This window comes from Sceloporus undulatus, chromosome 1, assembly GCF_019175285.1.
Source record: "Sceloporus undulatus isolate JIND9_A2432 ecotype Alabama chromosome 1, SceUnd_v1.1, whole genome shotgun sequence".
Lineage (NCBI taxonomy): Eukaryota > Metazoa > Chordata > Lepidosauria > Squamata > Phrynosomatidae > Sceloporus > Sceloporus undulatus.
The window spans coordinates 228,536,453-228,553,462 of NC_056522.1; the positions used below are offsets into that span (position 1 = coordinate 228,536,453).

General features: G+C 37.6%; 1 protein-coding gene across 6 annotated transcripts in view; it reads left to right on the top strand.

Moving 5' to 3' along the window:
• LRP1B (LDL receptor related protein 1B) overlaps positions 1-17,010 on the top strand; it is a 1,051,820-nt gene that overhangs the window by 942,376 nt on the left and 92,434 nt on the right. For all 6 annotated transcript variants that reach the window (XM_042437575.1, XM_042437584.1, XM_042437621.1 and 3 more), the window contains 5 exons: positions 1,813-1,942; positions 8,418-8,524; positions 9,503-9,635; positions 15,998-16,120; positions 16,640-16,762. In XM_042437575.1, coding sequence (XP_042293509.1) covers positions 1,813-1,942; positions 8,418-8,524; positions 9,503-9,635; positions 15,998-16,120; positions 16,640-16,762 — 616 coding nt within the window. The remainder of the gene's footprint in view (positions 1-1,812; positions 1,943-8,417; positions 8,525-9,502; positions 9,636-15,997; positions 16,121-16,639; positions 16,763-17,010) is intronic.

Below are 17,010 nucleotides of genomic sequence, written 5' to 3' on the forward strand. Positions count from 1 at the left end.
ATATCTGGTTTTAACATGTGTTTTTATCTGTCATTTTTTTGTGCTGCTGAAGTACATTTTGCTTTGAATGGGAGCTTATAAAGAGACTGGGGGAGGTCAAATCTGCAGAAACAGGATAATTCAAACAGCATTTCAACCCACACATGTAATTGGAGCAAATGTTCACCTTTGATCGTTAGGAAATTTGTCAGGAATGTGTCACTTTTTCCTGAAATATCTAATTCTGTGAAAAGAGAGAAGGTTCACTCCTGAAATATCTAATTCTGTGAAAAGAGAGAAGGTTCACAAAATTTCTTGCCTACCCCTTCAGGAAAGAGATGAGTTAAGGGAGAATTTTACAAGACTACCGAAAGTCTGGATATCATTCTGTATTGCATATGAAGAAGTGGGTTTATATCCATGAAAGCACCTGCAAAAATAAAAATCAGCTGGTATTAAAAGTGTTGTTACATTCCTCCTCTCTCCATTCCTTCTTTTCAAAGAGTTAAGGGCGAAACAGATGGGCATCTAGGAGGGGTCAGAAGCGGCTCCCAGCCCAATTGCCCTGGTCCCATGGCAAACACATGCTGTGGTCCCAAGGGTGCCTCCTGCCATGGTCCCAAATGAACCGAGGAAAGGAACAGAAAAATAGCAGTTTCTTTGGGAGCTGGTTTTGGACTGCCTTAGGCAGCCCCACTGCTGCCTCCAGGTGATCTGTGGGCATGCATCATGTAAATGCCATGCCCCTGGAGTGGCTGGGCGCCACCCCCATCTGACTGTCTGTTTTGGGCCTTAGTGTTGATAGTTATATTGGCAAATTTTCTCATCCTCAGTCAGAAAGAGAATCTCAACATCTTTTAGCGCCCCATTGAGCATTTTAAATAATTGATCACTTTCCACAATTTTTGCATTCCATGGCTTTGAAAGCAACTAATTATTTGTAAAAACCATGGCAAATTAATTTTGTACAAAAAAGTCCTAAAACTTGGAAAAAATAAATGAAAAAATCACATAACACCTCATAATTTTGTCTAGAAATTAGTGGCATATTACATTTGTAGGATCTCTGGAGATAATTAAGTCTATTTCCCCTATGTGCATGAACAACTGCTCACACATGTATAATTTTTTGTTTTGTTTTTAATGTAGCACTGTTCAACTTGTTGATATCCATGAGTGTCCTAGTCTTTTCACAAGATATCAGGGACAGAGCCAGGCACACACCTGAATTCTCCACATGAACAGGGTCTATTACTTACTGAATGTATATATAGTATCTCATATGTGTATGCATGCATGTTTATTTCTGAGAAAGTATCATTGGATTATGTATGTTAAATGCATCTGAATACAAATTTTGAGAAGTTTTAATGAAAAGGTTTAGATTATTGAAAGAATGGAAGGTGTGCATCAAAATGTGCAGCTCCCAAAGTTTAGAATTCTATGGGGATATGAGGCAAGGGCCTATAAATGGAGAGGCATGTGGGAATTGAGCTACCAAGAGCTATGTCAGATGAAAACCAGTGCATAACATGGCCATGCATTAAAAAAACTTGTAATAAAATATTATACAATTTGTGCACTTCTGTGGTGATCTGTTTACAGGAAGAACAGGGTTTGAAATAAACAAACCTTTATTATTTTTAGATTCAAGTAATGCTACTGTAGCTACTATCCAACTGTACTAACTATTCCATTCTATAATTATACTTTTATAAAAATACTGATAATTAGGACTATGGTAGTTGATATCAAATAACTAGCATATATTGTTTATTTTCAGAAGTTTCTGTACATTAGTTTACTTACTCAAATTATTTTTGTTTATATCAGAGCTATTGTGATTCTGGCTGCTTAAAAGACCAGTTCCAGTGCTCCAATGGTCAGTGCATATCCACAAAGTGGAAATGTGATGGATATGATGACTGTATACTTGGAGAAGATGAGAAAAATTGTGAAGCAGGTAAATCTTTCTTAACAGGGGGTGAGGAGGAAGTATCAGCAGAGAATAAAACTTCTAGAAACTGAAGGAAAATGCTTGGAACATTATTACATATTTATGAAGAAATGTTAATGCCACATTTATTATTCTGTTGTGAAGTTCTATTCTGAACTCAAGCTGTCTAGGAGTCAAAAGGTCTCATTCAATTCTAGTGTGTTACATGGAATGGACAGCTGAGATCTGTAGCTTGCTATTGCTTAAAATGTGCAACTTATTATGGTGCTGAATAAAATTCCATTCTGGTAGGCCTACACTATTAAAGGGAGGGGAGATGTTGACAGCAAAAAGATTATGCCACAAATGCTGAACCAAGGTGGAAAGTAACCAAGGAAACCAAATAAATACAAATTGGGTGAACACTATTAAACATGACATGACTTGCATGTACATGATAAAAAAACATTGTTTTATTACACCTTATTATCTTTATTAAGATCAACTGTATATCACACTTATTGCACTGAAACAGATATACTACACAAACAGTATATCTGTTTAAAAAACAACAACCCTGTTGTATCATTGACATGAATATATTTGTGCAAGTGTTGTTATATTTGTATTTCAAATAGAAAAGTGCAATAACACTGTTCAGAGGTTTAACATGAGTCAAGAGTGTGCTGTTCTTCTCTACTGTCAAATTGGCTTTGAATTATGGTGGTACCAGTACCTTTTTATAGTGCTGGTACTGTATGCTTATTCTAGCAGTGCTGCTAGCTGAGTCTCCCATATCATACCATCTTTTTGAGGAGACAGATTAAATGAGCCAAACAGCTACTGGACACCAGCAGTAGTAGCACTAATGTAGGATCTTTCAGAGACAATGACAGTCACATCGTAACTAAAAAAAATGTTAGTACTGCAGAGAAGGAGGCATTGGTACCCCCCCCCCCCTAGAATATCCTTTATCCTGAAAACTCTATGATGAGACAATTCAGTGTCAGAAGATGAGACAGTGTCATAAGTAGAGACTTCCAGGTTGGCAGGCTCTCAATGAGCTACTGCAGAAGAGCAGAGGGCAACTATGGTTAGTGCTGTGGCTAATACTGGACTTACACTGATAGAATGTTCAGCTGTTGACGTACTCAGAGGTGAAAGGAAAATCTGAAGTTGCACAAGACATAGGAACATGGAATGTGAGAAAAAGCATGAATCAGGGGAACCTAGACATCATAAAACAAGAAATGGAACATATAAACATTCAATACTTGGTGTGAGTGAGCTTCAGTGGACAGGAATGGGATATAACCATAATCCAAGTTTATATTCTAGCTTCAAAGACAGAAGAGGAAGAAACTGAAAAATATTATGCTGGCATCCAGGAGGAAATTGGTCACAAATCAAAACAGAGCAATCCCAAACTCCCCTGCAGAATGTGAACACCGTGTGAAGAATAAACTTTTGCTATAAAGACTGACTAGGAATGAGAAAAACTGGCTTGAAACCAGAGATGTTGACAGGGAAGAATGGATGTCTCTAGCGAACATGAGCGGGTGGGAGGTGTCTCATTGGATGGCTGTTGAAACTATTAAAATTGTTAAGGACAGAGAAGAACTGTGAGGAAAATTTGAAATAAATAGTGCCAGAATCCTGAGTATTAAGAGACTTTTGCTTTGGGACAAAGATAATGTACACTAATCAGTGCAAAGAAATACATTAGGTCAAAAAAAAGATAAAATAAACTTCTTCTGCAAGATCAAAAAAAATCAAAGGGAAATTTAAACCACAAATAGGGATGTTATATGCTCAGCAAAGGAACACAATACATGATCAGGCAAAAATAAATGAAAGATGGAAGCAATATACTAAAGAGATATGTAAAAGAAATGAAGGATGACAGATTTCTTCATGGAAGAACTTTTTGATGAAAAATTCATAATTTTAAAAAGTGAAGCTGCTCTCAAAGGATTTAGAACAAATTAACTAACAGGAACAGATGGCCTAACAATAGAGCTACTTAAAACTGGAGAGATGAAATCCTACCACATTCTAACAAAACTCTGCCAACAGTATGATGCAGTTATAAAAAGGGTTATGCAATTCTAGGCTTTATCAAAACTACTGTGGTTTTAAGATATAAAAGGTCATACTGTATTTATTCTGCTTTGGTCACAGCTCAGATGAAATGCTTATATGGCCATCTTTCAGGGGTGTTTTAGTAGTGTATTTCTGCATAGGCAGGGTCTTGTACTGTGTTTTCCTTGGGATTCCTTCCAACTCTATGAGTGGTAAATTCAGGGCAACAACAAATCTCACAAACCTTGGAACTGTAACACACTCGACCTGGGTAGCCTATGCACAATTAAATTTCGCAGTCACTTGTTCAGAACAAACAAAATGGTTACATGAAACACATTGTTGCTGTACATTTCTGCCAGTCACAAAGATGGCACCTTCAACTTTACTTGGTGTTACAGTGGCATTCCTTAGTCGTTCTGAGGCTCTCTTGAAATCACAGATAAACTAGTAATGTGTTTGATCAACTCTGGACTAAAAAAGAGACACTTTTTTTCTTTTTCTTTTGAAAAAAGTTCAAACAATTTGAGTGTTGTCTAATTTCAAAACAGTATAGACATTTAAACGGGCAGTCCCCTTGTTTGCGAAGGGTGGGGGATATGGTACATCATTTGGTCATTAATTTCAGAGATAAGGGCCCGGTACAGACCCCCAAAAGAGCGGTCTGCTGTTGCTTAGTTTTCCACTGGGGGGGGGGAAACGCAGTGGACAAACCGCATGGTTTCCCACAGGCGGAAAAAGAACCTGCAAAAAGCCAGTGGCGGCACTTAAGTAATAATGGTGGCACCCATCTGTACAGGGCACTGCCATTTTGACACCCTCGTCACATGCGAGGGGCAAAGAGCATCTAGAAGAACTGCCCCTCGCACGCAACGAGGGTGTCCTTCGAGGCCCATCTGGACCGGGCCATGGTCATTCTGATCAGGCTTTTAATTACAGTTTTATTGTAATAAAGAATGTTCTATTCTTGAAATTCTGGTTTGAAATTGCTATGTTGTTAAGAGTTGAGGAAAGAAGAATGACCACCCTTGCATTCATTTGAAAGTGCCAGATCTTCCACTGGACAAATGCTGATGCTGGCACATCTAGATTTCTATTTTTCCCCCAACTATGCCAATAAGAAACAGTTCTTGTTGTTTTTTCCTGTGCAAATTTCCTGGCATTGGTGCATTGCTCAGCTATTTATCTATTATACATCTAGAATCCTGTTAATGCAATATTAATTTCATAACCACAGTCTAAACTGGGTTTTGAACTACTAGGACATTTCCTCTCTTTTCTACATATATGTCTGAATCTAAAACACACAACCCTTTGGAATATAAAACATACAGGCATTTATACTATACTTTACTAGGTTGGACAGTATATGTTGTCATGGTAGAAAAAATTTTCAGTGCTTCATGAAATGTTAGGATTTTATCTAAGGCTTCATGAATTGTTAAGGTGTAGCATTAGTTTTCACAGACTTGGTCAGTTTCCTGCATCAGAAGAAAGTGTCCAGGTCTATGCTATAACTTTTTTCACAGAGATAATTGCAAAGGTGCTACAAGATCTATTCACATGTTCACATCGGTAGTTCAGCATTAAAACTAAATGATTAAGTGTGTGGCTTTACAAACCCTTTAGGAGAAGAACAGTGAAATTGCACCCCAGATGTGTTTAATGTTAACCTCAATAACACATTTTGCAAAAATGTCAGAGACAAAGTGATTGAGACTTTTCAGTAAGTCTGTACAACTCCTGAAGTGAAGGTCTATGTTACTTAGAAACATTTGCAGATGCAGGACTCAACTGTGACTCCAGAAACTATTGGATCTGGATGAATACAATTATTGAATGGATAAATGCAAATATCAGTCTCAAGTAGAAGCAACTATTGAGAACTGGGTAGATCAATAATTGTTTAAAAATTTTTGACTGAGGCTACATTTGCACTGCAGAAATAATTCAGTTTCACACCAACTGCTATGGCTCAAGGCTATGGAATTCTGGGAATTATAGTTTTGTTGTGGAACCAGAGCTCTCTAACAGAAAAGACTAAATGTCTCACAAAACTATAGTTATCAGAATTCCATAGCATTGAACCATGACAATCAACGTGGTGTCAGACTGGATTATTTCTGTGCTGTGGATGCAATCTGAATTAACTATTTTGTTGGGATTTGACAATTTTTTTTACTTTATCGGTATTTTTTTACATATTATTATAACTATGATTTTTTAAAAAAACGTTTTGAAGAGTCAGAAGTAAGTATAAAATGGGGGGGGGGGATAACAAAAAATGCAAGATTGTAATGCAGGATTTTGCAAACCTATATGATACTACTGATACCTGCAGTGATATTTCGAGAGCTGGGTGGATTGCCTATTATAAAAAGAGAATAATGGCTTAGGATGTTTGAGGCCAACTCAAGTGCCCCAGCAGCTATGGCAATTCCTGGACTGAGATAACCTGGCCACATCAGTTCATGCTTGAGTAACTTCTCAATTAAACTATTTCAATGAACTCTATATGGGGTTGCCTTTGAAGATGACTCAGAAGTTGCAGCTAGAGCAAAGTGCAGCAGCTAGATTGCTGACCAGAATGTTTTATAAAAGCCACATGACAGCATTTTAAAATAATTTCATTGCTTGCCATGTGAATTCCAGCTGGAATTCAAGGTCCTGTGATGCTATTTAAAGCCATAGACTGCTTGGGACATGAACAGTTGAGAGAGTGTCTGTTTCCATATAAAACTGCCTGAGGACAGAGGTCTGTTGGAGGGGCCTTCCCCTGTATCCTACCAGCGGGAGATGCCCTGATATCTTGGCATATCATGTTGGGTAGAATAACATATATTAATAACTTTAAACAACATTTTATGGGATAATTTTGATCCCTGGAAACTTGTATGTTTTTTTAACCCCTTAGTGATTCTAATATAGGCAGAACAGACTGACTGAGGAGAGGACTGAAATACCACATAAAAATTTGTGGCTTGTTTTTGCTAAAGACAATGTGGAATATGGAAACCTGATTGAAATTTTTATGAGATTATTTTTATGAGATTATTTTATTGCTCTCAGGATGCATTTGACCCCACTTATCCATGGAAAGTTAAAACAGCACCCAGCAACCAATATTGCCACATAAGTTTGAATTATATAGCTGTGGCAGAGCAGAAATGCCAAAGCAAAAGAACAAAATACAGTGGAGCTGAAGTTAAGAGCCCAGTGTACTGTCTGTCAGTGTAGTGCCCAAAAATAATTAGATCACTCAGTGCTTTTATCTTCATAGTTAACTCCAAAGCAATGGATCTAGCAAAGACTATAAATCATGAAACACTTCTTTCTCCCCACAGTGCTTTTCATCATCATCAAACATATGATGAAGTTGTCTCAAATCAAATATTTGGCTTATTTTTTTTCTCATAGTGGTTTTTTGATAGTTCTATAGTAACTGAATGACTGCAGAAGCAATTAAATACACTTTTATTCACAGAATAAAAACTGTGTTTACATAAAAGTTTGTACAGTGGTCTCTCCACATTCATTGGGTTTAAGAGTGAAGAATCCCTGTGAATGCGGGAAAAGTGCAAATAAAAAAAACATTATTCTTTTTACCTAAGAGAACACCTCTCTAGGAATCTCCAGGTACTCCAGTGCAACTCTATGGTCAACATCTGCTAGAGGTTGATCACAGAATCATGCTGGAGGACCTACAAATGTCCAGAGAAGTGTGTTCTCTAGGAACCTCTAGGTTCTCCTGCACAACTCTATAGTCAACTTCTGGCAGATTTGCACTGGAAGACCTAGAGATTCCTATAGAGAACATATGAATCAAAACTGAAAATAATCACATCCACAAAAGTCAAATCTGCAAATATGGAGGGCCAACTGTACTGTGAGTTTAACTCTCTATCTATGACTGGATGAACCTTCTCTGAACAGAAAAAAAAACATATTGGATATAGTCCTTTGCAGCTAAAAGCATGCTGAGGGAAAAACTGGCAGAAATTTGTCACATGAATAATAAATTCTGCATTTGTTTTCTTAATCAAACATCCCTGTAGAGTGCCGAACAGCTAACATCTGAAAGAAGTGGAGACACACACTTATCCTTCCATCTTTCCCCCATCTTCTGGCCTCATTGCCTTCTGTGCACTGGAGGTCAAGGGTCTATTTTGGGGAGCCTGTTCTATGAGGAAGGATCCCCACACCACTTAAAATGCTGGGTTATGACTGAGAATGTAGCAGATTAAATATGGCTCTAATTTATCAAAGGCTAAACTTAAATTATATAATGACTTCAATTATTATTATTATTATTATTATTATTATTATTATTATTATTATTATTAACCTTTATTTATAAAGCGCTGTAAATTTACTTCATAATTTACTGTATTCTCCTAATGTTAATGTATGTCTGAAATAGCACTCCCAACCTGCTCTTCAAGTGAGTATGTATGTGCCAATGGAGGATGTATCTCACCATCTTTCCGATGCAATGGAGAATATGATTGTCCTGATGGCTCTGATGAGGTAAGCAGTTAAGTATCTTGAGATCTGCTACTGCTTTGGTTTCCTTTCTTTTTAAGTCAACATTGTTGTTGTTGTTGTTGTTGTCCTTATTATTATTATATGAACATTTAATAAACAAACAAAAAGGAGCAATAAATAACAAATTAGACTCAGTATCATTGTGTGTAGGCTATATCATAATATTATACAGATATTTTAGTTGCCAAATGTAGCAATAATCAGTGGTGTCCCCACCCCGATGTCACCTACTGTGGCGAAGCTGGGAAGGGCTCAATGGGAGGAGGACCTGACTGAGTGTCAGCCTTCTTGAGGTGTCACCCAGTGCAGGCTACACACCCTGAACCCCTTAGTGATGCCATTGAAAATAAATATGTTGTGGAATTTACTCCTCAAAGCTCCATATATAAATAATTTACTCCTCAAAGCTTCCAGTCATTAGTGAGTTTATCTGTTCATTTCAGTTAAGAGTCATTTGAATCTCTTACTGATGTGGACAATAGGATTGTCCTTTGGTGGTTGCCCCATCATGTTAGATACATGTCTGGTTTGTTTGCTGATCTCTTTTTATTTGATCTTGTGTCTATTCTGCATTGCCAAAATCATCCAGTTTGACACCACTTTAGCTGCCAATGGCTCAGTGCTATGGAACTGTAGGATTCTGGTGCCCCACCAAACTACAAATCCCAGGATTCCATAGGATGGAGCCATGACAGTTAAAGCAGTGTTGAACTACAGTGCAGACTAGAACTTGGAAACTTTCCTTATCAAGAAAACTATTAAAGTGGGGATGAAGTGGGGATGAAAGGCAGAACAGCCCCACTGAATAGGTAGGCTTCTACCACAAAACTGTGGATGCAGTTTGGCCATCTCAAAAAATTTAAAATCTTTTTATCATTTTTTTTCTGAATTCTGGCTGTTCTGTCTATAGTTGTGTTACTTTTTTGACAAATACTGCAGCATATAAATGTATTTGAACAGATGGATTGTGTCACAGACTGTAAAGAAGATCAGTTTCGATGTAAAAATAAGGCACACTGTATCCCTATCCGATGGCTTTGTGATGGAATCCAAGACTGTGTAGATAACAGCGATGAAAAAAATTGTGACAAGGGTGAGTTTTGTTTTTGTTTTTCCTTGCCTAGCTTTCATTTAATGAGAGAATTCCCCATGGGGGGGTACAATATTTTTTCTAGCAAAGTGAAATCTATTCAGAAGTAAACATCATTGTGTTCATTGGGACTTCGTTCCAATATAAGTTCATTTAGAACTGGTGCCTTAAAGAAATAGGTAATTTTTTTCAGAAGGGCACCTATGCAGCAAATTATCCACTATCATTCCAAGATTCTGTTTTCTATACCATGTAACTCAAGGGAGCTCCATGTTCATTTTGTTTTCTATGTGATCAGTTTAAACTCTGCATTTTGATTTTTTTCTGTTTTTCTGTTTATATATGTGCTTATATAGATATGAGTGTTTGTACTTGAAGATACCCAGGGCAAAAAAGGAATTTCATTAGTATATTACCCACCTCTACTACTCACCAGACTTCCTTTCTGAGCTGGTCTTGAAATGGTGCTGGAGTCCCTTAAAGTCTAAGTGAAGGGAACTTCCAAATTTGGGGGCTGAAGGAAAATCCTATTTGTTTATGGACATGATCCCCCATGATTACCTCAAATATTCTAATGTGAAAAAAATAAAATAAAAGGAAATGAAAAATATGGACAAGAACATCTGAATTCCTAAAATGTGTTGGGCAGATAATATTTCGTTTGTACATCACATTCTAGTGGCTTCACAGCTCCAGGGGTCCCTGGGTAAGACAAGCTATCTAGATATATATATCAGTCTGGCTTCAGGCCTGATTACAAAAACAGTTTTGGTGACCTTTTTGGAGACCCTGTGCCTGGAATTTGGGGGTTTGGTGCTACCAGTATGCCGTATCTTTCTATCTAATTCCAAGGAAGCTGTTTCTGTCAGTTAAAGTAGCATCAGTAATAGACTGGGTGACTGTGAATAAATTAAAATTTAATCTAGACAAGACAGAGATCAGTTAAATGGCATCTCCTTCACAGCTTTTGTTTTGTCATTACCCTTACAGACACATCCTGTAATCTTCCAGGCTGTGGATCTCCCTTACATGGAAGATTAGGTTGGACCCCTTTCAGTTCTCCTTGTCTTTCCATTGAGACAGGATTTTGACCATTATCTGGCTTGCAGAATGATTTGTTTTTTAAAAGAGAGGAAGTGCTTGCAATCCTTTCCAGTTTCTAGTTATATTAAAAAAATTATAACTGTTTTTAATTGAGTATTAATATAATTTAATTCTTTTCAGTTCTTTTCTAACTTTATAATAGGTTGGCTTTAGCTAAAAAAAATTAATATATTCTATTAGTCACCTTGAATCTTGTAAAAGGGGAAGGCAGAATACAAATTTAAACAAATACATATTCTCTGTTGTGTAATTGTAAGCACATTTACATTAATATAAGTCTCACTGAACTCAGTGGGGCTTCCTCCAAATTTCATATATATGGAATTTCACTGCATGTTACCAAAAACATGCAGAGATCTGCAGCCAATAGTTCTGCTTCCCTCTAGCACTTCCCTTTTATCTTTTCCTCTTATGTTACAAAAGGAGAAAAGGGTATTCCAGAATAAGAGAAGACAGTAAAAGTTTATTCTAAAATAAGGATTGGCAAAAGAAGGTCCAATATTATATTTGTTCATTGAAATCTGGAATGATATGGAAATCATGCCCCGTGAGGAGGGTCTTAGGGAGCTGGGCATGTTTGGCGTGGAAAAGAGAAGGTTAAGAGGTGACATGATAGCTGTGATAGCTCCAAACCAAACTGGGAGGCTGCCTGTGCCTTTTTCCACCAAGGCAACAGCTGAGGCTGTTTAATATTGTTTTTCAGGACCGGGAAGGGGAGGGGGGATTGAGAACGGGGATTAATTTCTTGTTGAATCTGTTTTGCCATGTTAATTGCTATGCGTTTTTACTGTTATTTTTATTGTTGTTATGTATTGTTTGCTATTTATTGCTGGTGTGATTTGTCATGTTTTGTGATTGCCATTGTTATTTGCTATGTATTTTCTTTACTATTGTAAGCTGCCCTGAGTCCTTGTGATTGGGCAGAATATAAATAAATTATTATTATTATTATTATTATTATTATTATTATTATTAAAAATATTTGAAGGAATGTCATATTGAGAATGGAGCAAGGGTTTTTTTTTTCCTGCTGCCCCAGAGACTAGGAACTTTATCGCATTGGCCCTGGAACGGGCCTGTAGCGTCCCAAAACAGAATGTTCTGGGGACGGGAGGTGGCGGGGAATGCATTTTACTGCACAGCGAGAACGCTGCCACTGCCGCCGAGCATCCCCATCCCATTCCAGATGCATACCAGAGGGGGTGATTTTCGGGAACGCTTCAGACGTGTTCCCAGAAATCGCCCCCTGAGGAACACATTCGGAACAGGATGGGGATGTTCAGGAGCAGCAACAGCATTCTTGCTGTGCAGTAAAATGCGTTCCCCGCCTCCTCCCATCCCCAGAACATTCTGTTTTGGGATGCTACAGGTCCGTTCCAGGGCCAATGTGATAAAGTTCTAGGGCACAGAGCAATGGATGCAAGCTACACGAAAAGAGATTCCATCTAAACATTAAGAAGAACTTCCTGACACTAAGAGCTGTTCGATAGTGGAACATACTACCTCCGTGTGGTGGAGTTTCCTTCTTTGGAGGTTTTTAAACAGAGGCTGGATTGTCATCTGTCAGGGCTGCTTTGAGTGTGTATTTACTGCATACCATGCAGCTGCAGACAAGTCTACATATGGATTACCAAACACAGTGTTCAGACACAATCAAGGAACATGAGAGGCTGGTCAGCCAGAAAAATCAGCAGTAGCAGAACATATTATAAACCATCCTGGGCATAAAATGCTGTTTGAAAACACTGAAATTCTGGACCATGCTAACAGCTATCAGGCCAGAATGCACAGGAAAGCCATTGAAATCTACAAATACCAAGAAAACTTCAACAGGAAAGAAGAAACCCTTCAAGTTAGCCAAATTTGGCTACCAATCCTGAAAAACACTAAAATCAAGACCCAGCAAAATGCAAATGAAAGCCACCCAGGGTCAGGGTTTTTTTTTCAGCAGACAATGATCACTAATTAAACAGACACTAATCCTGTTTGCATATCCTACCACCCTGAGGCCTTGCCACTCAACAACAGAACAATATACAGATTAATATGGAAATCACTCCTCCTACCCAGAGTCACACTGTGTGTGTGTGTGTGTGTGTGTGTGTGTGTGTGTGTGTGTACACACCCTGCTCTCTTCCATGCTAGCAATCTCTGAAGATGCCAGCCACAGATGCTGGCAAAACGTCAAGAATAAACTTTTCTGGAACATGGCCACATAGCCTGAAAAACCCATAAAAAACTATGGATGCTAGCCATGAAAGCCTTCAACTTCACTTATAACCACTACAGGCTAAAAAGTTAAGCTAGAAAGTGTAAAAGCAGGGTTTCACTTGAATATTTAAGGGAAAAAAGAATATTTAAGAAAATCACCCTAAAAAATGACCACAGAGGTTTTACATAACTTAGACATGGGTAATGAATACTGTATTTTCTGGCGTATAAGACGTATAATTTTTAACCCAGGAAAATCTTCTCAAAAGTCGGGGGTCGTCTTATACGCCGGGTGCCATCTTATAGGGCAGGTGCTGAAACTTCTGAGCTGGAATGGAGACTCTGCAGGGTCACCGCATATGACGGGGGGAGCTCAAAAACGGCTGCGGCCGCATCCCCACCATATGCAACGATCGTATGAAAGCAGCTACTGTTTTGATACTCCTGGAGACAGGGAGGGCTGGGCAGGCAGGGAGAGCTGACCAATCCAAGCAGGCTTTGTATACAACAAGGTTTCCTGCTAAGTACCTGCATGTCATTTGAATTAAAATTACCATATTGAAATCAAATCTGATGTTTTTAAAATTTTTGTTTGGTGTGCCTTGGAAGAGGGGTAGTCTTATACGATGAGGATATCCCAAACACTATATTTTAACTGGAAAAGTTGGGGGTCGTCTTATACTCCCAGTCGTCTTATACGCCGGAAAATATGGGTACATCAAAATAGTTCATGGTTTTTTTTAATATATGTTGGGTCAGTCATTAATCAAAATGGTGACTGTAGTTACAAATTCACAAGAAGGCTAAGATTTGGAAAGGCAGCTGTGAAGAAATTAGATGCAATCTTCAAGTATAAAGATATATCATTAATAATAAAATCAGAATCTTCCCTGTCATACTATTTCTGATTTCTATGAATGGTTCTGAAAGGTGTACAGTGAAGAAAGCTTACAGAAAAATGAACAGCTCATTTAAAAGGTTGTTCTGCAGAAGTATTCTGTGGCTGTCATAATTTAGACATATCATGAAACAATATGACTCACTGGAAAAGACAAAAATATTGGAGAAATTAGGGTATAGTAGGAAAGCGGAAGACCATGTTACATATAGATGTATTCAGTGAAGGAAGCAATTACCATGAGTTTACAGGACCTGACCTGTTGATGAGCAGGGCTCACAGTCTCTCATTTGTATGGTCACCAAAGGTTGAAGTTGATGAGAACAGATAATACTATCATATTTTCTGTCCCGAAACATACTTTCCATGTAGAATGAAAAATTCTTTACACAAATGAATTTTCTCTAATCAAGGCCTGAAGTGTGACAAATCTTGTCCCCCCCCCCCACACACACACATGTTGATACATCCTTTCTGGCATGTTTATGATTTCTTTTTCAATCCAGGATGTGAATATTAATGAGCATTTTCCAAATCTCTTGAATAAACTATCAGCATGAATGTAGTCCAAATGAGATGCTGGCACATTGTAGGATCCAGATACATTGACTCTACAAGTATTGTTTACAGAAAGTAAGAGAGTAGATACTTGGGCCCAAGTTATTGAATGTAAACGATTTTATTGTTTGTTCGATTGATTTTATTGTCAAGGAAATACAGATAGTGTTTATCCAATCAGACTAACATGTAGAAGTGGGAGTATTCATAGTTTCCCCATCAAGTTTCATTTAAGGATTCAAACACCCCTCAATAATAATAATAATAATAATAATAATAATAATAATAATAATAATAATCCTTCCTTCCTTCCTTCCTTCCTTCCTTCCTGTCTGTCTGTCTGTCTGTCTATCTATCTATCTTTAGCTGCAATCTATGGTTGGTATTCACTTAGGGAGTTACAAATGCATAATCGCTCCTGGCCTGACCTCCCCAATCCCTATTTACTAGGCAGAAGCCAATGAGATTAATGGGGGTCTGTTCCTCTTATGAGTGATCTTTGATATGGCACCTAGAAGTAAGGTCGCTTTTGCAATTCGCCCTCACATCTGATAATGGGGGCTGGGAACATAAGTCAGCTGCTTCCCAGTCACCTGAGGAAAAGCTTCCACTGATCACAGTGGCTGCTGCCTGGTAACTGGAGACTGGGAAGTTTTTGCAATACCTACATATTTCCTAAAATAGAGAATACATAGACATTGCAAATATGAAACAGTCACAAATGTGTAATTCTAGGCTCTGCATTCATAACTGCATTAGTGAATTCTGGCTAAAGTGTTTAACATGACGTAATTTCCAAGAATGCTTAAAACCATGATATACTGTACCTACAAAACTTAGCATAATGAACAATAAGGTTCTGATATACTTCTATAATAAAATCTCATTTGAAAAAGAAATAGTTTTATTCTATTATTAGACCAACTTTTGGTCTATTACATTTCCATATTAAAATAACCAAAACCTTAAATGAAGTGTCATGAGTATAAATAAGATCTACATTTAAACAGCCAATACCTAGTCCTAGATAGTCTACCATGAATACAAATAATGGGTAATAACTTCAATTACTTCTTCTTAATTTTATGTGCAAATATGTGTTTCAGTTAAGATTCATACAAACCTTTTACACTAGGTTTTACACTAGTTCCAATAGTACTTACACTAATTCATTTTTGTGATATAAAATGAAAAACACATATTGGCTGACAGGGCTAACTTGCAGCAGACAAAACAGAACGATATGTTCTGGCCACAGCATTAAGCTTACTGTTACACATTCAAAAGTAGGATTATACAGACCTTTAGTTTCATCCAACATGAACCTTATGTATATTTCCTTAATGAGGCAAATAGCAGCAGGAGAGTGGTTTTAATTTTAAAATTACATTATGAGGAAAGGATCAATCTTCATCCCTCATTGTCATGGTCATATATCATGTGACTGTTGTTTGCTCAATTCTAAGTGATAGAAGACCTCATCACGATGATCCTACTCTCGTCTGATCTGGCCCTACCATAAACAGGTTTAAAGAGCAAGGATCTTTGATTACATTCAATTTTTATTTTGCTGATTTATTTTACTTTCTTTAGGGGGGCAATATATGTAGGGCAGATGAATTTCTTTGCAACAATTCACTCTGCAAACTCCATTTTTGGGTTTGTGATGGAGAAGATGACTGTGGGGATAACTCAGATGAACTTCCAGAAATATGTGGTGAGTGTCTCTCCCTTCAGTTTGTACTCTGCTTTGCTCATTGTTGTGAACGAATGCTGTATTTAATGTTTTTCCAGCACAGTTGGGCAATGACAGATGCTAGGAGACCTCCACACTCCTCCACAGCCTAAGTCTTCAGTTCCATCCCCATGGGCTTCTGGTGGACTACACTTTCCCCACCCCTACTTTACTGTAAACATGCCATATGTGTCATATGTATGAGGGACATTATACATCAAAGTTTAATATAACCCTTCATTACGTTTTTAAAAAGTTTCCTTTGATATCTGAATCAGCATTATATCAAGAATATTTCTGAGTAACATTTTTCTTTCTCAAATCTAAAAAAGAAGAAGCAATTGATAAGTCATATTTATGGTAAAAGTCTATTTAAATGTAGGTTACCTCAGGCCATATAGATAGTCACTTTTTACCATTTCATGGAACCAAGGAATTCTAAAAGCTATGTGCTCTAAATTATTAGCATTATAATATTACATTTCTTTTTCTTTTCCACAGTAAAATTTCCATGTCCCTCAACAAGGCCATATCGATGCAGAAATAACAGAGTATGTCTGCGGCATGAGCAGATTTGTAATGGGATTGATGACTGTGGTGATGAGTCAGATGAAGACCACTGTGGTACATAATTTTAGTTTGGATTACAATAAAAAGAGAGAGAAGATGCTACGTTATACATGGTTGGCAGCACTAAACAGCTAGACTTTGAAATCTCCTTCTTGATATGCAGACACCTAGGACAAAAAGGCATTTCTCTTGCTGCTTCTACTCCTTCTATTCCCACAGCTGCTGTTGCCTGTGGTTCCATGTCAATATGCTATTGTAAACAAAGCTCATCTGATAAAAGCTAATAAGAGAAAGACTCCATC